The sequence below is a fragment of the Coptis chinensis genome, chromosome 6 (genome assembly GCF_015680905.1).
Source record: "Coptis chinensis isolate HL-2020 chromosome 6, ASM1568090v1, whole genome shotgun sequence".
NCBI classification, from domain to species: Eukaryota; Viridiplantae; Streptophyta; class Magnoliopsida; order Ranunculales; family Ranunculaceae; genus Coptis; species Coptis chinensis.
In genome coordinates this window covers 53980083-54005784 of record NC_141461.1, presented here as the reverse complement: position 1 = coordinate 54005784, position 25702 = coordinate 53980083, and the positions used below count along the sequence as shown (strand labels likewise).

At 37.8% G+C, this 25702-nt stretch overlaps 1 protein-coding gene and 2 long non-coding RNA genes across 3 annotated transcripts; all 3 read right to left on the bottom strand.

The window, feature by feature from the left end:
- Window positions 1–6357: 6357 nt before the first annotated feature.
- On the bottom strand, window positions 6358–14553 carry LOC147493624 (uncharacterized). The gene is made up of 5 exons (XM_086565028.1): window positions 14428–14553; window positions 14131–14348; window positions 13814–14038; window positions 13251–13399; window positions 6358–6774 (listed from the first exon to the last, which is right to left on the bottom strand). Exons 1-5 carry the CDS (start codon window positions 14485–14487, stop codon window positions 6596–6598), a joined length of 831 nt encoding a protein of 276 aa, XP_086421154.1. The 5' UTR covers window positions 14488–14553; the 3' UTR covers window positions 6358–6595.
- Window positions 14554–18100: 3547 nt separating this feature from the next.
- On the bottom strand, window positions 18101–19177 carry LOC147493623 (uncharacterized). The gene is made up of 2 exons (XR_015199321.1): window positions 19089–19177; window positions 18101–18998 (listed from the first exon to the last, which is right to left on the bottom strand). It is a non-coding gene; the product is annotated as an uncharacterized LOC147493623 (long non-coding RNA).
- A 439-nt stretch (window positions 19178–19616) lies between these two features.
- LOC147493622 (uncharacterized) lies at window positions 19617–21475 on the bottom strand. The gene is made up of 3 exons (XR_015200082.1): window positions 21366–21475; window positions 21096–21177; window positions 19617–20377 (listed from the first exon to the last, which is right to left on the bottom strand). It is a non-coding gene; the product is annotated as an uncharacterized LOC147493622 (long non-coding RNA).
- Between the last annotated feature and the right edge of the window lie 4227 nt (window positions 21476–25702).

Here is a 25702-nt window from a genome sequence, read left to right as displayed (position 1 = left end):
GTCCTTCTCCCCGAGGTGAGTTTTACTTTAAGCAATCGTCAATGTGATAAGTATCTTGTCATGTCCGCCCCGATTCATCACAATATTGGATTGTAGATTCAGCAGAAATGATGACCACATAAGCGGGATAGGTCCCTATTTGAAGATTTCCGAAACTTCCACAAGGAACTCGGAGAGTCCACATGGGAAACCAAAGTGTTGGCGATGTGTTTGGGGTAATGTGCACTTGTAGGTTGGATTTTGTGAGTGGGAGATCCATCCTTATTGAAGAAGTACTCTTTGTACCCTCAATTAGGAGAAATCTTTTATCAGTTTTGAAATTACTTCAAGAATCCTATGTGTTTAATTTTTCCCAGAACTCGCTTGAGATATCTTTAAATAACAGTTTGATAGGTCATGCTTATTTAATGAATTCTTTTATGACATTACACTTAGCACAAACTGAAGTTTTTATGTCTAAAATGGTTGGTTGCCAATTGTGGCATGCTAGACTAGGACATATTGGACACAATAGGATAGACCGCTTAGCAAGGGGAGGGTTATTAGGTAACTTTAACCTCGTTAAAATGGAAACTGCGGAAAGTTGTCTTTTGGAAAAGCCACCAAGAAACCTTTTGGGAAAGCCCAAAGGGCAACTTATCCTTTACAACTTATTCACTCGCACATCCGTGGACCAATGAATGTAATGTAAAAGGCATGGGGCTTTGTATTTCATTACCTTCACAGATGACTATACACGTTATGGGACCGTGTACTTGATGTCTCACAAATCAGACGCCTTGGACTATTTTAAAAAGTACAAGAACTTAGTTGAGAATCAACTTGATAGGACAATAAAGGCCTTAAGAACTGACCGCGGACGTGAATATCTTTCTGATGAGAGTTTAAGGAACTCTGTGAAAATAAGGGTATAGCTAGACAGCTAACTATTCCTTATACCCCTCAGCAGAATGGTGTCTCTGAGAGAAGGAATAGAACCCTGTTGGACATGGTTAGATCTATGATGGCTCAGGCTAACTTGCCTATCTCATTTTGGGGTGATGCATTGTTAACGGCTGCGCACATACTTAACCTAGTTCCTTCAAAAACTGTTGACAAAACACCTATGAACTATGGACGGTAGACAACCCGTTTTGAACTACCTTAGACCATGGGGGGTAAAGCGGCCTTTGTCACTTCTCAAAATCGAGAATTTGGAAAGTTGAGTGCTCTGGAAAGAAGTGTATCTTTATAAGATACGATTGAGACTTCTAAGGGGTATGTCTTCCTAGGGGAGGATACTCAAGGGCATGTCACGTAAATAGAAGCACGTAACGCCGATTCTTAGAGGATCAATACCCAATGAGGGTGAGGTTGATAAGGATATACAACTTTATGAAGTTGATAACCTTATAACCGGGCCGATGAACAAGGCTAAGATGAAACTTTCATCAACCCCGATTCTAGTAACAATGGCATTGGTCAAATGATTGATCAATCCCAACCTAAAAGAGAGTGTTAGAGGCCATATCCCCAAACGCCGGTTTGAGATTGAAGGGAGATAAATATGACCAATGCACTTACAGAAATATCCGATGAACCTAAAACGCTCAAGGAGGCTATTTCGGGTCCAATACAAGTAAGTGGATGGAAGCTATGAAGGAAGAATTGGAGTCGATGAAGAAAAACAAAGTATGGGACTTAGTTGATCTACCTCCAAACAGAGATTTATTGGGAACAAGTGGGTTCTCAAGATCAAGAAAAAATGCGGAAGGGAACATAGACAAATTCAAAGCTAGGCTTGTTGCAAAAGGTTACACCAAAAAAGAAGGAATAGACTATGAGGACACCTTCTCACCAAGAGTGAGATTTGCCTCCATACGTCTCCTCTTGTCAATGGTTGCCCATTTAGATTTAGAGCTTTACCAGATGGATGTCAAAACTGCTTTTCTCAATGGAGAATTACAAGAGGAAATCTATATGGATCAACCCACTGGTTTTTCAATCAAGGGTCGGGGAACACAAAGTGTGTAAACCGAACAGATCCATATATGGTTTTAAAACAGGCCTCTCTAGAGTGGAATCGAGATTCCATGAAGCAATGCTTCAAGACAAATTCGAAATGGTAAATGAGGACCATTGCGTATATGTCAAGACATCTAAAAATGGTTTTGTGATTCTATCTCTATATGTGGATGACATTTTGTTAGCAGGTAACAATAAGGCATTGATAAATTCCACTAAGGAGTGGTTGTCATTAAACTTCTAAATGAAGGACATGGGTGAAGCTAGTTATGTCTTAGGAGTCAAAATAACTCGGGACCGGCCTAACGCTTGTTATCTGTGTCTCAGGAGACATATATCAAGAAGGTTTTGGAAAGATTCAACATGACTGATTGTAAGCAAGTGGATCTCCCAGTAAGTCTAGGAGAGTCTTTGAGTTCTAAAATGTCTCCCAAGAATCCTAACAAACTCGGGCTATGAAAAATGTACCATACTCAAGCGCATCGGAAGCCTTATGTATGCAATGTCAGGTACAAGGCCGGACATCCGCTATGCAGTTGGGTTAGTATCAAGGTTCCAAACAAATCCACGGGTCGCATTAATCGGAAGGTGTCAAGAAGATAATGAGGTATCTAAAAGGCACCGTGGACTACTCACTTGTCTACCAAGGGAAAGATCTTAAGCTGATTGGGTACTCCGATGCCGACTGGCCTGGAGACCTTGATGAGAGGAAGTCAACTTCAGGATATACCTACATAATGAATGGAGGTGCTATATCCTGGAGCAGCAAGAAGCAAACTTCCATAGCACTTTCAACTATGGAAGCTGAGTATATTGCATGTTGCTGCACCGCCACGAGAGGTCGTGGTGGCTCGACGATTCATCAAACACTGTCGGTGTTCTCAAGAGCTGCCGAGCCGGTTCACATCCGGATCGACAAAGATGGTGCTCTTGCATATGCTAAAGATCCAAAGTACCATGGAAGAACCAAGCATATAGAGTTAAAATACCACTACGTACGACAAATGATACTGAAAAAGAAAGTGGTTCTACAACATATATCCATCGATCGATGGTCATGGATCCATCGACCAAACCTATTCCAAAGGAACTCTTCCTTGCACATGTAAAAATGCTTGGGTTAAAGAGGATGTGATTATGTTAAGAACACTTTGATGGTTTAATGAATAAAAGTGCATTCTTTCGGATCGATTGCATTCTCATTATAATCGCATTTTATCATCTCATATGTATGTCGTTAGGGTTGGATTGGTTCACTCACATGAACAAATCACTTCCATTTTAAATGGGAGTTTAGCTTGACAAGTCACTAAACCTTATAGGAAGGGTGGACCTAGTGTCGAGTCATGCCCCTTCTTATAATTGGATAAGAAGAAACAGCTTCATAGGAAGATTCTCATCTAAACCTACAAATGGTTGTTGCCAAGTGGGAGCATAGTATCCTTGGAATTGTCATTAGGGATGACAACACTTGCATGGTATGAGTGGACATACAGATATCTATTGTTGAGTAAACAAATTAGATACTCTTGCCATGACATGTTTTCACACAACATGTGTATAGTTGACCACCGAGAGCAAGAAAAGAAATATCCCTAAAATTCTTGCTATGTGAGCTCTATTGATATATTTTTGTTTAAAACATATCGAATGGTACCCTCCTTGAACTTTTGACCTTGTCAAGAAAATAAGAGGACTACTCGTAACTTTGGTTTGCTCCCCCACAAGCTCTTACTAAAAGGTCGACCGATGCATCTTGGGAAGTTGGTAGAACTCGGCGACAATGACTTTGCGTGCAAAGCGGTAAAAAGAACTGAAGGTTTATCACACAATCACCGGGATTCTACGGCGGGGACAATTGATGATAATTGTGAATCATGTGATACATTTTGACTTTATGGTGTGGACTCATAGGGATGAGTGCTATTTGTCAAAGTGATGAAACAAACAGATCTTGGGGTATACACACACTCTCCGGATATTAGGTTTTCGATTCATCTTCTTTAAGATCACTTTCATGGTAGATCACCGTCGGTCGCTTTTCATTGCGACTTGCTACTTCACAGATATCATGATACGTGTGCTAGGGTCACACGAACCATTTGCCGTGTGAGACACACAAATGGCTAAGCATTCTACTTAAATGCTTCTCTTAGAAACCTTCTTCGCCGTTGGGCGAGTGGGAGATGTTGGAAATAAGGTTGGATAGACGCTTCACCAAGATAAGGATAAACCATCGAGTATAGGACTCTATCCTATCGATATTAGATGAGTATAGGACTCTATCCTATCGATATTAGATGAGTATAGATTCTATCCTATCGATATTAGATGAGTATATGACTCTATCCTATCTCGATATTAGATGAGTATAGGACTTCTATCCTATCGATATTAGATGAGTATATAACTCTATCCTATCTCGATATTAGATGAGTATAGGACTCTATATATATCGGATATTAGATGAGTATATAACTCTATCCTATCGATATTAGATGAGTATAGGACTCTATCCTATCCAATATTGAGGAGGTGGGAACCTCTATAAATAGACCCCCCACCTCTCACATATTAATAATCTGAACAACAAGAAAAGCTCTCTCTCCTTTAATGGCAACCTCCAACATTTTCTAAAGTAGAAGCCAGTAATTTGTGGAGATTCCATAGGTGGTATCCTCCCTAGCCATTGTCAGTTCTTGGTTCTTGGTTCGTGAAAAAAAAAAAGGTTGCTTCCGCTCGTGGTTGGAACTTGACTCAAGCAAAGTTAAGAAGAAGAAGATCTTGAATGTGTCAAGAACATCTTCTCCGTAGATCAAAGCTTGGAACTTCAAATTGAAAGTCGCGGACCAAGGTAACGATCTTCTTTCACAAGGCTATTTTATGCATGTGGTATAACGTAATTGTATATATCATAGGAATCATGCATGAGATATCGATAAAATCCTACAGTATCTTTTCATTTTAAGGGCCCTACATTTCTACAGAAAGAGGAAATTTGAGAAGTTTAGGGATGTAACTTTCGCAGATCATGAACTGATTGTGAAGCTTGGGAGATGGCTCATGTCTTGAATTGTCACTAGTTTTTGTTTAGCACTTGTATTTGTAGGTTATCTCTACCTATATTGACATCATCTTAATGAAGTATTCACCTCTACCAACAATCTCTACAACAGATAATATTTTCAGGTACTTCATGGACATATAACAATGCTTCGCAGTTAAAAGTACAATCATGGATATACCGTTAGCTAATAGACAGCTCAAGAACACTGAGCTGCAAAAGATGATAACTACTTTGTAAACCGGTCAATTACCCATGGGAGAAATCGGGCCTTCAATCCGTTTACCGGGTAAAACGAGCTGAAGAACAGCCTCAAATGCAGCAAAAGAAGCAAGAATTGTCCAAGCAGTGAGAGTAGATTTAGGCCCAATGTCCTTAAACCCTTGTAAACCTTGCTGTCTCAAATAGTCAAAAGTCTCAGCTACTGATCCATTCGCATGAACCATCGTATAATATCTACATTTAACAATATAAGAGATCCGACAAGGAGAGATCATTCTCTCTAAATTTTGGAGAGATCAATGCAAATAGCCGGAGAAATTTCTTCTCGAGATCGAGGTTGTTGCATGGCCCCAACTGACAAACCACACCAAACCGTATGATCATGTCATCCATCGACCGATATAAAGTGCACACTAAATTTAGAGCGAATGATCTCTCCTTTTCATTTGCCATAATATAAACCAAGGCCCAAAATATCTCCGATATAACGCCGATATATATCATTTTTTTGGTATACCGATATGGATATATTCGATATATCTCAACTGAATATTGAATTTTTTTTTTGATATATATCGCAATTTCCGATATAATAATATATATCGACCGATATATATGATATATCCAATATAAATTGTTAATTTTGACTGGTATTGTTGACTTTGACTAGATATTATTGACTTTGACCGATATATTGACGATATTTCCAATATATCAACATACAAAACAAAATTTTGATTGGTCAACAAAAAAAATATATATTTCCAATATATCCGATATATACCGGTTTTTGAATACATCAAAATATTAACCAAATTCGTTATTTTGGGCCTTGGTATAAACAGATCTAAATCGAGATGGATAACAAAAAAGGTAGTAAAAATACTTACAGAAGAATTACAAAAGGAGGACAGAGAAAGTAGAGAGAGCATGGAAGCCTAAGTCACGATTGAACCATTTTTGCTGACTCCCCCATTTGTTTTCACTCAACTCACTTCTGAACACAGTTTCAGTTCAGAGTTGAGAAAATATAATAAGATGACTTTCAAACTATGGTTACTCGAAAATTTCAATCCAAAATTTCACCATAAAAAAAATGTTACTCGAAAAATTAAAATTTTCGAACTTGTAACTTTCAAACTATGGTTCAACCAAACATATAACACTGATACAAAGCTCAAGATTGAAACAAAGAAAGTAAAGGGAATATAAAAATTTGAAACTCCCTCTTCTATATCAGTCTACATTGTATTTTTTCTGCTCACGGCAGGTTCCATGAGGTATCAGGACTTCATAAATGCAACACTAATCCACATTATGAAACCCTGGGAGAAGAGAAGTGATGAAGCCAACAACGATCGTCTGAATCTCCTTTACAATTACCCTCCAGTTGAAGCCGTTCTGTTCAGCGGGATCCACCTGGTTATCATTTTCAACTGGTCGATTTTCATTCTCTCCCTGATTCTCATCTCCAGGTTGCCCCTCTGCAAAAGGTAGGGCAGCTAAAATAAGTCTATAATATCAAACTGATGGGAGTAGCTACGAAACAAATCAATGATGGTTACAATCGTGGAAAATAATCACAAGCAAAAACTTTTTTTCCCCCAATAATTCACATACATAAACTTTTCACAGAACCAATTGCTGATTACATTAGTCAAAATCATACCAGGCTCCCACATGCACTGAAGCAAGAGTAACATATGATACAAATAAGACTGCACGTCATACACATACTTGGAAGTGGTTCATGCACACAGAGTACATCACATGCTTAAAGCATGCAAGTACGTTGTTCTTCTGAGTTACGAAAAGTAAGAAAAATGTAACGCTTTATTAACAAGTAGGATACAAATGGGGTGAAAATCCATGAATCTGTGTATTTGAGATGAATGTGTATGTGCGTGTCTAGTGAGGCGATTTTAAGTGTGATTCTTAACCTCCTTTTCTCTAAGGGTATAAGTGGAATCTCGCTTGTTTCTTTTCTTGAAGTAGTAAAGTTCTATCTTTAGAACGTTGGTTGCGGGTAAGAACAGACTCAAAGCCTTCCCTTTATGGGGGGGGTTTTGACCGGAAGCAGCTAGGGGTTGTGAGATTTCTCATCTGAGAACATGGATATCTTGGAGTTCGAATGTATACCCATGGCAAGGGTACCTGATAGAACCCAAGTAACAGGAGCACAACAAGCGGTTGAAGCAACAACCACAACTCAGGTTGTCTTGGTTAATGGAGGTGCACCTAAAGCCACATATGCAGACAAAGCTAAAAGTCATATGAACCAAACAGTGGACTTGGCAGTTGGCATCGCTGCCATATCCAAGCAAAAGCGGTGAAACCCCATCAATTAAATTGCCAGTGGGAGCTGTTGCGAAAGGATTAGAGGCATGTAAGCATGCTTTGGTGGCTCGCTTGGACACGAAGAATCTCAAGATGGAGAGTATTTGTCATGAAGCAAATACAAAATGGGGACTCAACGAACCAGTAAAAATCTCTCCCTTGGGTAAGGGCGGCTATATTATTTTTCAATTTCTTAATGAGGATGATATGAACAAAGTAAGCTTCAGGGGGCCTTGGTATCTGGGTAATCAATTACTCAGAGTCTCCAAATGGACCCCAAATTTTGCTCCTGAGACACAGGCATTCTTCAGCTCTAGTGTGGGTGAAATTCCCTGGACTCAGCTTCGAGTATTGGGAGGTAGAAACTCTAATGACAATGGGAAGAGCTCTAGGAGGTCCAATCAGAGTTGATAGGAACTCTCTTGAAAGAGACAATGGGTACTATGCTAGTGTTTTGGTAGACATCGATCTTTCAAAACCTATTCCAGATAAATTATGGTTGAGGTTGGCGAAACTTTTGAGTTCTCACAAGAGGTTCGACTGGAGACCTTACCCAAATTTTGTAGTCACTGCAAAATTGTTGGACATATCATAACTGAATGCAGACAATTGAAGAAGGATTTGGAAACGGCTCCTATCACAAGCAAGGAGAAAGAGGACAACAGCAACATACACAACTAATGCTTCAAAACGTCAGAAGAGGTGGAGACAAAAGAATAAGCAAGCGGAAGGAACAAATGCAGAGAGAGCAGGCGTCTTAGTAGAACAAAATCGAGCCTCTGAAGCTGTTGTAGAGAGTTGAAACTACTATTGATATGGTAGTTAACGAACTTTTCCAAGAAGCAGCAGCCCAAGTTATTCAAGTTATGGAGGAGTCAGAATCAGAACATGACAGCGACAATGATGTGGGTACTGCAGACAATGAAGTTTTCTATGACGTCGACAAGTGTGTGGATGGTGATGTTGACACTGGAGAGGACCCAGGAGTAGACAACATCATTGCGGACAAAGGGAGAGAGTTTATAGCTATCGAGGATCAATCCAACTCTTTGGAAGCAAATGAGGGGGGTATTGATTTGGCTAGCGGTGAGAATGACAGTGATGGCGAGAAAGAAATGGGAAGAACAAAGACTGATGGCTTGGCCAACAATTTAGAGGTTAGTGATTTACCGGTTTTGGGTGAGGAGGATGCACGACATTGTTGCCCACGAACAGAGAATTCCAATTCCAAAACCTGTTGAGGTATCAAACAGTTTCTGCATTTTACTGCAAGGTGAGGAAGTGGAAGGTCAAGCCCAAGTGATTGAGGAGACTACCACTGTTGCTACAAGATTGGGTGGTTTATTGTCAGAAAATATTCAACCCCCGATTCCAAAGAGACCGAGAAGAAAGGCAAGGAAGGATGCAGTGGCATCGCAAAATAAACCCTCCCTATGAAGATCCTTTTTTGGAATATAAGAGGAGTAGGGAAGAGGGAGTCCATTGACAGACTCAAGGATATGGATAGAGTACACGGTTTCGATATAATCTGTTTAGCTTAACCGCTTTCAAAGCCTAAAGCCGATTCTGTTTTTAGGTTGGGCTTGAATAACTACGAGAATTCTTTCTTTCATAATGATGGAGAAGGCAAAACTGGAAATTTATGGGTAATCTTTAAAAGAGGACTTTTGGTGAGGTTTCAATGCAAATCAAAGCAGCAACTAACAATTACATGTCATGACTTAAAGATTACTTTTGTGCATGCCAACAGTTACATGGGTCCTAGACGATCTCTTTGGAGAGAGCTTGAGCAAATAAACACTAATGGGCCCTGGCTGGTAGCAGGGGATTTCAACTGTGTATTAAGTTATACAGAGAAGAGAGGCCAACTCAGAACCAACAGGCTTGCAATGGAAGCTTTTTTCGAAGCCATTAATTCATGCAACCTTTTGGAAGCTGATCATAGTGGAATGGAGATGACTTGGTGCAATAATCAAAAGGGGGCGAGAAGAATAGTCTCTAAAATTGATAGAATGTTCATTAACAATGCTTGGACAGCCAAGTATACTGGATGGAGATATAAAGTACTAAGGAGAATAAGCTCAGACCACTCTCCTTTAGTTGGCGAGTATGCGTTGATTCCAAGACCAAAAAATGTACCTTTCCAATTTAACAAATGTTGGACTAACCACCCCTCCTTCATGGAGTTAGTGGGGAGTAGTTGGAGCCAACATATTGGAGGCACACCCATGACCAGTCTGATGAAGAAGCTACACAGATTGAAGAATAACTTAAAGTGTTGGAACATAGCAGTTTTAGGGAATGTGGAGCATAGCATGGAGAAGGCACAGATAGAGTTTGATGAAGCACAAATCAGAGTTGATGCAGAACCGGACAATGAGACTTTACTTGACAATTTTATCCTCAAGGAACAATTTCTTAACTCGGCAATAGTGAACAAGAATACAAGGCTGAAGCAGAAGTGCAAGGATAAATGGGTCGACGAAAGTGAAAGAAATTCTTCTTATTTCCATGCAGTACATAAGGTGAAGCAAGGCAAGTCTTTTATTACTGAGTTACAAAAAGATAATGGGGATATCATGAAAGATCAAGATCAGATAAAAGAACATATAGTGGATTACTACACAAAAAAATTCCAGCGACAACCAACTACCCAAGATGATGACCTTCTTCAAGTGATCCCAAGATTGGTTGATGATCAAGATAACAGAATGCTTAGTTGTACTCCCACATACAAAGAAATTAAAGAAGCCATTTTCTCAATGAATCCAGATAGCTCGCCGGGACCAGATGGGTTTCATGGATGTTTCTTTACTCAATGTTGGTCTATCGTTAAAGTGGATGTTTGCTATGCAGTGCAGTCCATCTTTATTGACACCCGAGTACCTCATTGTCTGAATTCTAATCTCATTACCTTAATTCCTAAGGAGAGAAATGCAGTCAAATTATCTCAGTATAGACCCATCTGTATGAGTAATTTCATTATAAAGGTGATCTCCAAAGTGCTACAATTAAGACTGAACAAAGTGGCGAACAAACTCATCTCCAAGGAGCAAGTGGGGTTTGTAAATCAAAGATGCATCCATTCAAACATTGCTCTAGCCTCTGAAATGGTGAACGAGCTTCACATCAAAAGGCATGGTGGCACTGTAGCATTGAAGGTCGATATCTCGCAAGCATACGATACTCTGAGTTGGGACTTTCTCACACAAATTTTAAGGAGATTTGGCTTTTCATAAATCTTCATTAAATGGGTTACAGCTATTATTAGCTCTGCCAAAGTGTCTGTTATGGTGAATGGGGGCTCCATGTGGGTTCTTCTCAGTCTTTAGAGGAGTGCGGCAAGGAGACCCATTGTCTCTCCTTTTTGCTCTTGCAAAGGAGGTGCTAAACAGGGGCTTGACCAGACTAAGGCAATGGGGACTGACCAAACCTATGATTACTTATAAAAAGCATGCAAGCCCTAGTCATTTGTTGTTTGCGGACGACATCATCATGTTCAATAATGGGCACATACATGGTCTTAGAATAACAGCGGAGATTATTAATGAGATACCAAGAAGCTGCCGGTCAATTTGTCAACAAACAGAAGAGCAGATTGATTATGGGAGGAATTACTTTAGCAAGGAGGAGAGCAATTACACAAGAGCTGGGTTGAGGAAGGCTCCCTTCCTGAGAAGTACCTTGGGGTCCCCTTTTTCAAAGGTCGAGTTACCCTGCTCAGAGTGCTGCTTAATTGACAAAATCAGAGGTAAAATGACAAATTGGAGGGGTCGATTCTTGTCCTTTCAAGGAAGAAGTGTGCTCATTAAAGCTGTCTTGTCCAGTACTCCTATACACAATATGGCAGTTTACAAGTGGCCAGCAAGTCTAATTAAAGAAGCCGAAAGGGCTATTAGAAATTTTCTATGGTTTGGAGATCTAAATGAAAGGAAGTTTGTCACTGTTAGTTGGGAAAAAGTGTGCAAACCTATTGAGGAAGCTGGTCTGGGACTCAAAGAAATTAATCTTGTTATGCAAATGAAGTTGGCATGGAAGGTTAAAGCTTGCGACAACGACTTTGCTGAATTCATGAGACATAAGTACCTAACGAAGGAGGGTGCAATCATTACATACTACAAATCTTCGTCAATTTGGTCAAGAATTAAAAGTGCACTTTCAGAGATTAAAAATCGATGTCATTGGGTAATAGGTTTGGGTGACAAGGTGGATCTGTGGAGGGACAATTGGTCAGATAACATGTCTATTCAACAAGCGTTGAACCTATCTGATCAACAACTGAAAGGGTGCAATGCTAAAGTGATGCAAATGATTATTGGTAATACTTTAGTGTGTCCTATGGTGCTTCAAAACTTAATGCAGCAGGTTGGTATATCAGAGAATGGGGCTCTAAGAGGTGAGAAGGATCAGTTGATGTGGTGTCCAGATACAAAGGGGGTTTTCTCGGTTGGGTCCGCCTTTGAGGAGATTAGGAAGAAAAGAAACAAGATCAACTGGCATAAATGGATATAGAACTCTTCTATCCACCCGAGGACTGCTGGTATTGCTTGGAAGCTTGTATGTGGTGCTGCTGCTACAGATGATGTGGTACAAATGAGGGGTTAAAATGGCATCGAGATGCTATGTATGCAGAGAAATGAATGAAAATTTAAAGCATATACTGTGGGAGTGCAACTTTGCTAAGAACACTTGGAACTGGCTTGCAAGTCTCTTCAAATTCAGGTATGACTTTGGGTCCTTTAGAGAGGCAATGAAGCATACAGGTGAGCAGAGTTCTATTATTCAACAGTTGTGGAATGCAGCAGTGGTTGGGGGCATGATTGCCTTATGGACTCGTACGAATTCAATTTACTTCGACGACATGAAAGCATCAACCCAGTATTGCAACCGTGTGATCAAGCAACATGTTGCCATTGCAGCCCATCTATCGAAGGGATACATGCACAATAACACTTCAGACTTGGAGATTATCCGAACATGGAGTATCAATGAGACCGAGACCTACCCCTTGTCTACAGCAATGTATATAGCTTACCCCAGCTCATGGTCAGGTCAAGCTTAATGTTGAGGGCGCATCAAAAGGGAACCCGGGACCTTCTGGCTGGACTGTCTTTTAGAGGTAATGAAGGCAACTTCATGCTGGTAGTTGGCAAAGCTTTAGGGATTGCAGACAACTATTGGGCTGAGTGTTGTGCAATTATTGAAGGTGCAGAAATAGCAATTGACAAAAGATGGCTTAACATATGGATTGAGTCCGATTCGGCAGCAACATTCACTGCATATAGGAATGGCTCCATGCCATGGAAACTAAAAGGAAGATGAGAGTATTGTTTGAGGAGAGCTCAATCCATTTTTGTGTCACACATATGGAGAGAGGCTAATCTTGTATCAGACGTAGTAGCTAAGAAAGCATCAAGTATGCCTATATGTGGATATTTCGAACACATGGTCAAGCCCCCATGGGTGTATAAATGGGAGATGCCATATATGTTTACCACAGGCTTTCTTAATGGGAATGCATTCTCTTTTTCCTTGTAATTGTTTTTTTTTTCATTCTCTTTAATACAATTTTTAACTTACCAAGCAAAAAAAAAGATGAATGTGTATTGAAGAGAGAAAATACCAGCTCGAACAGCGTTTTCACCATCTGGCCTAGCAGCACCAAGAGCATTCTCAGCCCTAACAGGAGGCTGTGGTTGTGGAGGTGCCGCTGCCCTATGCATGCCTTGTGAAAGCCACCGTATCAAAGGAGTGAGAGCTCCAGTCTGATAGCTGAAGAACCATGACAAAATAAGGTTACAGCGGATATACCTATGATAAGAAAATCCCCTCGTGTTGTAACTCCAAAAGGTAAAAACCCAATAAAACTAATATTAGAGGGGAAAATGGCTACACACGTTTAATGATTACATGCTTGCCAAAAAAATATATATACTTAGACTTAAAACACCGCCAGAACCTAGAAGCAGTATATTAGAATCTATATGCTAGCATATTCTTTTATGTGATCCCATTTAAACGAAGAATGAATTTAGAAGAAAAACAAGGCATAGCTTTAGAGGTTGAAGGACACTTCAATATAGTATCCAACAACTTTACGTTCATAAAAAGGAATGCTAAAATCCAGCAGTGGGATTTTGCCAAAAGGATGTTCAAGGTTCAGAATATGGAAGTTTGGAAACTCACAAATAAACCAGTGCTGCGAAAACCAGAAGCAGGGCAAGTCTCTGTTTTGATCCATCTTGGTTGAACACAAAAATGACAGCAGCCAACTTCAGTATCAGCAACAAGTCAAGTTGGAATGCGAAGTGAAATCTCCTTACAGCAACTTGTCTTTGTGGTGCATGTTGTTGCCGCCCCTCTTGTCCATGCTCGTCAGTCATCGCTCCACCCTCAGCAGTAGTTCTCCTTCTGAGAGGATAAAACATTAAGCAGAATGAAATAATTTTAACCAACCTTGTATTTTCTAAAAACTATTCCGGAATTAAAAAAATAATGCTTACGTGGGTACAGTGTAGGTAAGAGGAATTAGTGTGTTGGAAGGAATTCCAGACATCGGAGGCATAAATGGGAAAGTGGGCACAGCATAAAGACCAGCACCAAGGTTAGTCTGTTGTTCTTGATTTTGCATAGGAATTAAACCTGGCACAAATGCAGGGCACATGATTGGAAACATCATCTTGATATCACCATTAGGAGATGTCGGGAAACCAGCTGGCACCTGAGATAACAAACCGTAAAGCCATATCAATAAACGAAGCTCAAATTGATGTTTAATAATAATAATAATAATTAATTACCTGAGACTGCTTCGTTGATTTGGGTATTGAGGACGAAGAATTTGCTTCCGTCGTCGCCATTATTATTATGTTTTTATTCTTCTTCTTTGGTATTGGGTATATAGCTTTTACTACAAGCCCAATATGAAATCCGAATAAATCTGGGCCGATCATGGCCGCAAGCCCAATAGGATATTGTATACATGTAAAAGCCATTAACTAGTATACTAGTATACTGCATTGCAGTGCGGCGTGAGCGTAGTATATCATTTATTTGGCTCTCTTTTTTTATATATGTTATATTTTTTTATTTATTTGGCTCTCCTCAACAACTAACTAGTATTGGATTGAGGTCGAAAAGAAAGTCCACGTGTTCTCGATTGAGTGATACATCACACCCAAGAATTGCTAGATATTTATGCGAACTGGACATGCTTACAATGGAAGCCATGGAGGCTGGATATATGCCTAGAATGAAAGAAGATAATACTAATGAATGAATTTAATGACGAAAGGGTTTCGTTTTTGGAACATCTTCTCACCAAATACAAGAGCTTAAAAGTTTATGTTGATGGACAACAATACACCATTGATTGTTGTTACTCGGTTTTTTCGGTAGTCATCATAATTGTAAATCAAAATAATATAGTCCCTGCAGATTGTAAAGACTGCGCTCATTGCCTAATTCCTCCGTGATCGATTTCAAATAGCAAAAGTGGAGAATAATGCAACAATTGATGATTTGTTCAAAGAAGCATGTGGTGGTAGTGCATACAGTTCTAAAGCAATGAGCCAAAAACAGTATAATTAGATTGAGAAACCACAAAGATCTTATCATTTTGACTTGTTCCCTTGCCTGAGCTGTGTGATTCTGCCTGTCTCATGGGTTCAATCACACTAGAGATTCTCGAAATAACTAATCATTTACAAGACAAAAATGCCTTATCGTTCTCAACAATGTAATATTAACCATCAAAGCTCAAAATAATCGTTGTCCCAAAAACCAACAACTTTTGTTTGTCAGTCTGCAAGCAATTCCAAAAATAAATTTTGAACATTATGATCTAGGTTCAAATTGCCAGAGGTTACCCAAAGGAACAAAAAATAAGTACAATAAAAAAAATAGAAAAGTTTTGTGTCGAGCTCATCCTTAACTAAACCAACATTACCACAATCTTGACTAGATTGGGAGAGACAAAAATGCAACCAACCTGTTCTTTTTGTTGTAAAGGAGGTATTTGCTGTTTTTGTGTCCGTCTCTTCGATTTATGCCGGATATTCTTGAGTCGTCATGAAGATTGGATAGATCAACCAAAATTACATATGTTGCGGATATACTATAGTGATACTCCTCCAAAATTCCCCAAGCTTGCCCACGAGTCAAGCACGATCAATCCTCATCGACTAACTATCACGTGACATCCGATCACCCATATCATCACCCAGCGTTCTTTTCCGGATGCAATTAGAGAAATGGAAACGTTAAAATTTCAATTGACACAAAAAAAATAGAGATAGTCTTTGGCGGTGAGAACTTGTGCAATTCACAAATCTTTAATTTCGTCACCGGCATGAATATCACTAAACAAGAAGTTAAGGTACTTATCAATTTAAAAATAAGATTCTTACCGCAATTTATCCCAATCTTTTCAGCTTCGAGCTTGTTAGCATGTAACTATCACGTAACGGAGGCAGCAGCCCATTGTCACCTTCGAGCTGTAGATTTAGTACCCTGCACAAGCTAAAACTGTGAACAGAATGGCCTTCAAACCTGATATATTTTCAAACTCGAACCAATCAAAAGATAGTATGAATCTTATGAATCCCTTTTATTTAATAACCAGCAGCACCCCAAAGAAGCAAGAACACCAAGTCATCCGAAGGAAACATTCACATAAATTGCATAGGATTGGGATGCACATGAGCATTAGATATCAAACTTCCTTGTACACTAGTACCCTTTAAACAAACCTAGAAAATAGCATGGACATGGTAGTCTGAGGATCTTAAAATGGAAAGTCTCATAGTCAAATCTGATTATATGATAGGATGAGACTCTGAGCTACCCACTCATCAGACACAATCACACAAACATTAGTTCCTTTTTCTTAACAAACAAGGAGAATGTGATGCGTAAGTAGCGTGAGGTTCCTAGAATGGAAGGGTCTCATCAGCCCTCCATGGTACACCTCCTTTGATCCCATAATACAAATCTCTCTCTTAAACAAACAGCTTCACTCCCACAGACAATACATAAATATAACTAATAAGGACAAACCTACACATAATGCCAACAACTATGGAATACACACTCTGAGCACAATATTTCTTCTTTAGTATGTGAACCTGATGTTGCTTGGACTCTCCAAAAGGAGTGGAATAGTGAACTGATTTCTACAATCATCCCCTACATGATTTCTACAATCATCCCCTACATGCACATCATCCACCGGAGTTACTCATAGTAACTCACAAGTTGGTTTCTCTGCTTCAACTTCGGTTGACGCTGCTACCGCGATCAAGCCAATGATCACAATTTAAATCCCGTGAAGATCTGGTTGTAGTCGTGTGTCAAAGTTTGACACGACGGCCAATTCACTGAACAGTTGAGTTTCTGAGAGCCTTAAACACACTCTCATTATTAGGATCATAGAGACGCCAAGCCTTATCAGTTTCATTGTAGTGATAAAGCTTTTTTGAAATCTTGAACAACCAATCGAAGCCTTGACTATAAACTGTCAAAAGGCTCTTCCGCCATCCACATATCATACAAATTCAACAAGATTCCAATCCAAAGGATCCTATGGACCCATTTGCATATTACAAGATTTATGTGGTTTGATATACGTGACAAACTCCAATGTTGAAAGGTAAAGTGACAGGCGAACAGTCAAAGTAATAAAGAGAAATTCTTCGTACCTAAATTGGTTGTGATGAAACTGCAATCTCTTGTCTTGACTATGGGGAGAAATCCGTCGAGAATAGAGAGACGATCAGGAGAGGTTGGAGGCGAAGACAAAAGAAAATGAGAAAAGGGGGGTACGGTCAGACACAAACGAAGGGTTATTTGGGGGTACGGACAGACACACGAGAGAGTGACACGTAGCAAGTGATTTTTTGGGTGATTTAAGAAAAGCGACCTCAAGAGTTCGCTACGCTCACGGATTACTAGCCATTGAGCCGGCCCATGGCCGGGATTGTTGCATAGTATGTTTTAAAGGTTCGGCTTTACTTGTGTTTTGGGCTTATGATTAGGCTTAGTAATTTAGATGTTTTTAGTTTTGAACTTTTGCTTTTGCTTATTTTCAGGTCCTTATGTTTTTTTTTGATGTAAATGTAAACCTTTTATTAAACCAAACGAAATTTACATATGCCCAGGACATTATAAAAGACTTACATATTTACAACCATTGGCACCTGATGCCACCATACAGACGAGTATGGCAGAAGGAAAGCCAAGTCTCCAACAGGCCCAGTTGAGAAGTGTACATTTGATTGCCCCAACAAACGGAAGTTCTTTACTTGAGCCGCCGCATGTGAGGCTAGCGCGCAACTTGAGAATTAGTAATAACAATGCACCTGCAACATGGAAATTAGATGGTATTTGCATGATATTGAATTCAATCGGGCATAGAAAATGAAGGCCGTAGAAATCAAGCATAAATATCCATGCATGTGAAAGTGAAAGGCAAACTTTTCCAAAAACATACAAATCTTGTAACCCATCCACTAACTGAAAACTATGTCATAGTCATAACCATCACCAGACAGCCCTGAAGTTTTGATATGTATTTTGTAATTTGTATATTCCTTGAATATATATCCATGTGTTGTACCAAAATGTGTCATCTAGCAAACTACACATCGTGCTTCCAGCATTCTGATAACCATGAGGATGCATTTGCAGACACGATTTATTGTTCTATACAATAGTCATCCTCGAATGAACTGATGTACATTGTTTGACTTTTTGTATGATCGATGTAGTAATCCCAAATTGCGTTCTACTCATCTTGTAATCCTGCAAATAAATTCTAATTGAAATGAGACATTGGCACAACTTCTACTGCAACTTATAGGATATACCTACACAGGCTTATAGTCTTATCGATTTTTTTAAAAAAAATAATCACACATGGTAACGACACAACAAATTACTATATTAGTTTGACCTAGACTAAAATTAGCTTATAGTGAATTTACATATGAGGAAACGATTACTAACAAAATAATTGAAGTTGCCGAACGATTTTTGGCCAAGATGTATAGGAAAGTCCAAATCTAAAACCATGATTAATAACCGTCAGAGACGTTAATAGAATAAACAAATCCTCATTGATAAATTGACTATCATAGATTTTGCACCTAGACAACATTACATAAGAATGTGAAAAATCGAAGGACTCATAGCTGGTGATGGAAACTATTATTGCAGAAAAAGGTAAATGAAGCAAATATACAAACCTATTATTACGTCATATAGGAATTGGTATTATGATATGCGCACCTTATTAATTGATGTCCCGAGGAAGCTACTCACAATTAGACTCTTGGCATGTAGCAAAGATTTAAAAATAAATCAATGTTATAGGCTGTACAGTCAACATTAAATTGTCAATTCAACAAACAATAAGCAAGTAAATCCTTTGGAGTTGAGAAAGTTGAAGCTAACCATAACATACCTTTTTATAACGATCAAGTGAAGACAATCCTGCGAAGAATCATTCGCATTCGGTGTTGAATTGCCAATCTTGGACCAAAAAACCTTGATAGAAAGACACCGAGAGCCAAATTAATTAGTGAAAGTGAAAATTACAGCAAAAGATCACATAGAATCAAAATATATGATCAAACAAATAAATGGTGAATAGATGAGGGATCCAAATATAATATAAAATTACAGCCTAACATAGAAAGAATGATACATTCATGGTAACATAACAATGATCAAATTATAGTATCCTCAATCAGTATAAGGTTCAAAATTACACATACTACCAACTGGCAATGGTTATAACATCACATAATTTGAAAATAAAAAACAACACCGCATTACCTAAACACCAAAATACAGGCTATTTGCATAGTATTGCCCATGTAAATTAATTCTAATAACATACTGGCTATCTTAGAGACAGTAGTTTTGTGCATGTGAAATTACAGTATTGGAATTCCAAAAGAATCCAACTTTATATTGTTACATTGCAAGTCTAAATTAAAGTAAATAGGAACTCTGAAATTCTTTCATTTGGCTAGTATAACATTATATGTGCAACTCAGATGCACTTGATGAATTGTGATGATAGGCATTCCCAATTATCATATTATCCCAATCTCAGTGTGAGGTGGTGGGGACTTAATTGATCGCATGAATAATCACTACTTGTATAACAAAATCATATACTTTGAGGTTACAGATCCCAATAATTGCATATCACGTTAAAACATAAAAAGAGACATAATGCTTTAACGAAACCAAAACCTTGATACCAAATTTAGTGAAATTAAAGTATCGTCTTCAAAATGAATTGAATTTACAAATATGATAAGAGAGATTAATATTACTCTATACTCTAGCCACCTTACAATAAGTAGAAACCCTTTGGCTATTATTGCATCCTCGACAATGCAATTATGCAACACAACTAACATGGGAACTAAGCTCAAAAGGAAGGGTGTAAGGAATACTCTTAGGATGCCCTTCTCTTTTAGCACAATTATTCTTTTAATCAAATATTGAAAGAATTTTATGCGGCCATGAGCAAGAGATGTGGTATGCAGCATACACATCTTGCAAGATACAATATACAACATATTTATACAATCCCCTCGAGGCATAATCCAAACACTTTACATACCGATATTAGGATGCTGAAGTGACTTCTCCTAAAAGAAAATTCACCAATAAATAATCGCCATAACATTAGCAGCTACAACCCTATCAATTCATTCTGAAAGGAGTTTCACTCAACTACACAATCAAACCTGCAGCGAATAAAATAGGTGGAGCAAAAACAAAAACTTTATTACAAACTCAAAACTGAAGTACAATAATTTAGAAATTTACGGAATCCAAAACCAAGAAATTCCAGTTAAAAAGAACATACTCATAATTCGACTGAAAGAGAAGAAGATGACCTTGAGGGCAAATGGAGAATATGCAAAGTTTGGCTAGCATAAATATTTATTGGGGAAGAGATCGTGAAATTTGACACTGATTGTGTGGCCACGACCATGGCTGATAGTTCTTCAGGCCACCGGACCCATCAGGTATCTGAGCGAAAGTACTTATCACTCAACCACATGAGCCAGAATCCTTTTCAGTCTCAAAATCCCTTAGGACATTTTTCTTTTTTTCTCAAGGGTACAAAGTTACCAAATGTTAACATTAATATAGTTGAGCCCTTATTATGTAATAAATCTTTTTTTAAAACTATTTTCTAAGAAAATTTGAGTTTGTCGTTTATCGTTTAAGAGAAACATAATATATGGTATAACTTGTAACAGATTACCAAAATCTCTAAATTTTTGGTCTATTGGTTCATTAAGCTATAACCAACATAACCAACTATTTAGTACGCTTAGTAGCATTTCTCAAAGAATTAAACAGTTGATGATACCAAATTTGAAATGGAGAGTATCTATAACTATGTATTTTTTTTACAAATGTAGGATTTTTAGAAACTTACATTGAGTATTTGATTGCTTTAACAACATCTTCAGCAGGGAGGAAGTCATTGACTGCAACTTCTTTGTTCTCATTCTTCTTATCTTTGTTAAAGCAATGCGTTAAGGAAATAAAGAGCATATGTGTGTACAAATAAATATTTCACTGCTATATATATTAGTTGCGTGAAATCAACTTACTAGACTGATACCTCATAGTTAAGAGTTACGAAATTCCCTTAATTTGAACAACCAAGAGAACTATAAAGAAATAAAAGCATGAAAGTGGATACAGTCCTCAATGAAGCGACGGATCTCGGCAAGGCAATGAGGAGCAAGCTCCTTGATATCCTAATAATGACGAAACTCAGGGAAATAACAACAGTCTAGTATTTAATTTCATCTTTGCGTCAAACTGGCCAGACGGTAAAAATAACGTTTTCCAGATGGTCTTCCCAGCTGCTTTGATTAATTTCACTTTCCTGGGATACTTCCAGCTAAGAGATAAAGAATAAACTTTGTTAAGAATACCAAACTAAACAACCATTCTCAGGTATAAAATGGTTTAAAATGCAAAATATAGAACTATTCAGAAAAACACCTCAATAGCCCAAACATTTTTAATGGTCAGTCATAACTATCTCTAGTTCTTCTAATGGCCTTCTTGTGCGAAAGAGCCTTCTTGCTTTGCAACCTCTTTTGCTCACCAATTGCAGCCCTGCAGTAGCGGGAAGAAAGCCAACAGTAAGTACTTAAGAGATTCCTTTCTTGATTAATACTTAATAGTAGGCACACCAATTTCTGCTTTTATTTTATGATAGTAGAAAGGTTCCACTGATGTAAATACAATATGAAAGCCAAAAGCCAAAAACATACAAAAGTATGATTCTTACATTTTAGCTATTTTTTCTTCTGCTCTTCTCAAGGTGGTGGCGGAACATAAGAAGCAGCATCTATAATTGCTTGTCCCATTTGTTTAGTTATAACAAAAGTATCACAAGAAGTAGATGTAAGTGTAATCACAATATCAACAAAGTAACCAAATTGAGGCAGCATATGCAAGTCATTTGAGAAATAAAACCAATAGTATTTGCCTATTTGGTCTATTTATGCTGAAAATCATCTTAAATCATTACCTTTAATTATTATGCTGAAAATTAACTCTAAACCATTAAAAAAAAATCACAACTATAAAGAGTATTCTAATATTTTTGGTGCAAGAAGCTTTGGTATTATATCCTAACACCTGTTGGTTTTACCGTTTTGAGATTTTGACTGGAAGTCCCCTTAGTTTTTTTTTTCTCAGTACACATGATATATTTAAAGGTAAGCGAGTGAGCTACCTGCAGTTTTCCCAAAGCATCTTCAATGTTACCCCTGAAATAGAAAATCTAATGAGATCATATACTTAGGCAACAAGAAGAATGGGTAACAAAAATGAAAAAAGGATAGAAGATAACTGCAATTATCTTATCATACCTATTAAAGAAGAGGGCTTGGGGTGGCAAAGAGAACCGAGAGACTGATGGTGCTTGAAAAGTTTGTTTTTTTGTTCGAAGAAGAAGGCTGGAGAAAATCAATGACAAAGGATTTTCTTTTTCTAGCTATTGGAAGATGTCACAGTTTGATTATAAATAACTAATCAAATTTGTGAAAATAAATGCCATTGATGAGATTGCTTCCTTGTTTGTGCCAATCAGAGTTTTTCTTCTTCGCCGTCATTGGGGTTTTGGGTGTTTTATTTTTTGGTTAATACAGTAGTCGAAGGTTTTTTGGGTTTTTTGGATTCTTTTAGTTTGAAGTCGGAGGGTTTTTTCTTTAGAATCAAATTTTGTGTTTGTATGATTCGTAGTTCTACCACGAATTGGTTTGGAGAGTGGCGTGTAATTGTTTTTTCATAATTCTTTGTATCTCGAAAGCATATAACCAATCTCGAGAAAATCCAACGCCTGATGTAATTTGTAATAAGGACTGACTCTCAAATAATCAAAATATTATCCTGACTTTTAATTAACTCTGTGTACCCACTTAAAAATTATGCTGACGTGGCGCGCTGAAAACCCTTAGGAGCATTTTCACCCACTATGCAATAATGGTTTTAGATTTGTTACTTGAGTAAGGTTTTGATTGTTGTATACTGTGGTAAAATCTAAGGACAGGTGGTGTCTTAAGAGTTTATAGAATTCCAAGTGTATGGATCCAAAATAAACAAATTTCTATGTTGAATATATTCATACAATAGCTACATAGTTAAATACATTTTATGGTAAATTGTGTCTTCATTTTTTTTCTAACGGTTCGAATCAAGAGTTTGTCACCTTATCTAATATAGTACTTGGTTCGTTCATTGCCTATATGAAACTGTTCTTATTTGTATGGCATCTTTGAATATGGATCATGAGAACTGGGCCAGTAAAAAGTAATTCCCTCCACCTAATAACTTTACAAGTAATCAAACAATATCATTTTTGTAGTTTAAAGTCGAACTTAAATTCTTTGACATGAAAATTACTATATCGTTACAAGTAGTGAGGCATGATTTACAGGTCCTGGAAGTCTACATTTTGAGATCATATGTTTTACATTATTGACTACCTTTGTCATTTAGATTAGCTTATTTATGAACTTTGCTTGATTATAGATATGAAAAAGAAGGAAATGAATCTAAGTTAGCAGAGATAGACATCTTTGTGAGTACAGTTGATCCTCTGAATGAGCCTCCACTTATCACTACAAATATTGTTCTATCAATCCTTGTTGTGGATTATCCAGTCGACAAGGTAGCGTGCTATGTCTAAGATGATGGTGCTGCTATGCTATGCTTACTTTTGAAGCTCTTTCTGAGACATCTTAATTTGCAAGGAAATGGGTTCCATTCTACAAAAAGTTCAATATAGAGTACGACACGAGCCCCTGAGTGGTATAATTGGCTGTGAATGAATATTTAGCAACTAGATGGACAAGGTAGCTTCACTAGCTTTGACATATATGAATCGTTAGTAACAATACCTTTCTCAGTTGTATCTTTGTTAATTAGTTTAAGTATTCTACCATACTAACTAAAAATTTATATTTTTTTCAAATTCAACTCTTGGTAACTCTCAAGCATTCCTATTATTGTTATTGCTTTAATTTTGCTTTTGAATGTATAGTTCTATCTTCATTTTCATGTAACATTGTCTGTTTGATCGATTTTGAAGGATCAAGGCTTAAACTAACTGCTCATTGTTACTTGTTGTGTTTAATATGTATAGGAAATATGGTATAAGTGATGGCTGAGACAACTGAAGATACTTTACCTTCTCCACCCCCAATGCGTTGTACACTGTGGGGGCTCTTCCACAAAATAAGTTACAGTTCCAAGTGGTACTTGAGGAAGCTGCTATATGAAACGGTTTGTCGCGCTCTATACCAATTTTCTCTAGCTTATTTATTATTTTCTTTGTTATATAAGTTGCTTAGGTATCTCTGTAACATGTTTGTGTTTGATTATTGATAGTGGGAACCCTGGTATGACTAGAAGCCATAGGTATCTCTATAACATGTTTGTGCTTGATTATTGTCTGGCAGTCTTTTTTTCTCGTTGATGTTAGGAACTTTGATGTTGGTGGAGGTGTTACTGCATGTCGTGGTTTCCACTCCAGCTTTAATTAGGACTACCCAGGGAGGTTTGTTACTGAATATGGTTATGAGCTTTACATTAATATGGTTTTTGCCTTTCATTCAACTGTTATTTCTTTCTGTAACATTTCTGAGCTTAGAATCATCACTTTGGCAGATGTCTCATCCACTATGATCTAGACTCCTGGTCCTGTGTTGGATTTCTACTGACGAACCAGAACTTGAAGGATCCTATGTATATTGACTGGGGAAGGGTATGAGATATTGATTTTGGCTTAATGTATGTTCGACTAAACTACCTTTTACGCTATAATCCAGATTTACTTTGAGTTGTTCCATTTCAGAAGCTAGGAGTTTGCGATTAGAAGTACTTACTTATCTGACAAACTTTACTGTAGATTTTTTTTCATAATTAGAAATTCACCAAGTAAAATATAGAACTGCTTATAGTTGTCGTATGTCAGCAAGTCTTTTTCTTGTACTAGTGTAAGCTTGATCTTAGGAGTTTAAGAAAGTAGAGGTAAGTAGCGGTGAGGGGTAGATTGTATGCCTAGTACATTGGATTTCCTCCTTTTTCTTTCAGTGTTTGGGATGTTGCAACTGACTTAGTTTCTTTTGCTTTAATTCCCTCTTGCTTATATATGAAGCTGCCAAGTTTACTTATTCCTTGTTAAGTCTGCAAGAAATTACCAACTATAAATATATAATATTGTTATATATTATTATACAACTCTTGATTTTACACATTAATCTACTAGTTGACATGTTTGTCGTATTGAGATTTTCTTACTACTTCATATCTTGTTTGTCGTAGACAATTGGTCATTCATTGTCTAGGCAACCAATGGTATCGTGTTCTGGACAAATATGTGAGTTGCAAAACATGGGGGGTAGAGTGATTGCCATTGGAAGAATATTTGGTGATCAAGATGAAGTGCCTGAGAATACATATCGGATCCTAGTAGGCGAGATTCTAGAATTTCACGCGGAGTTGTTTGGTGCTAGAGGA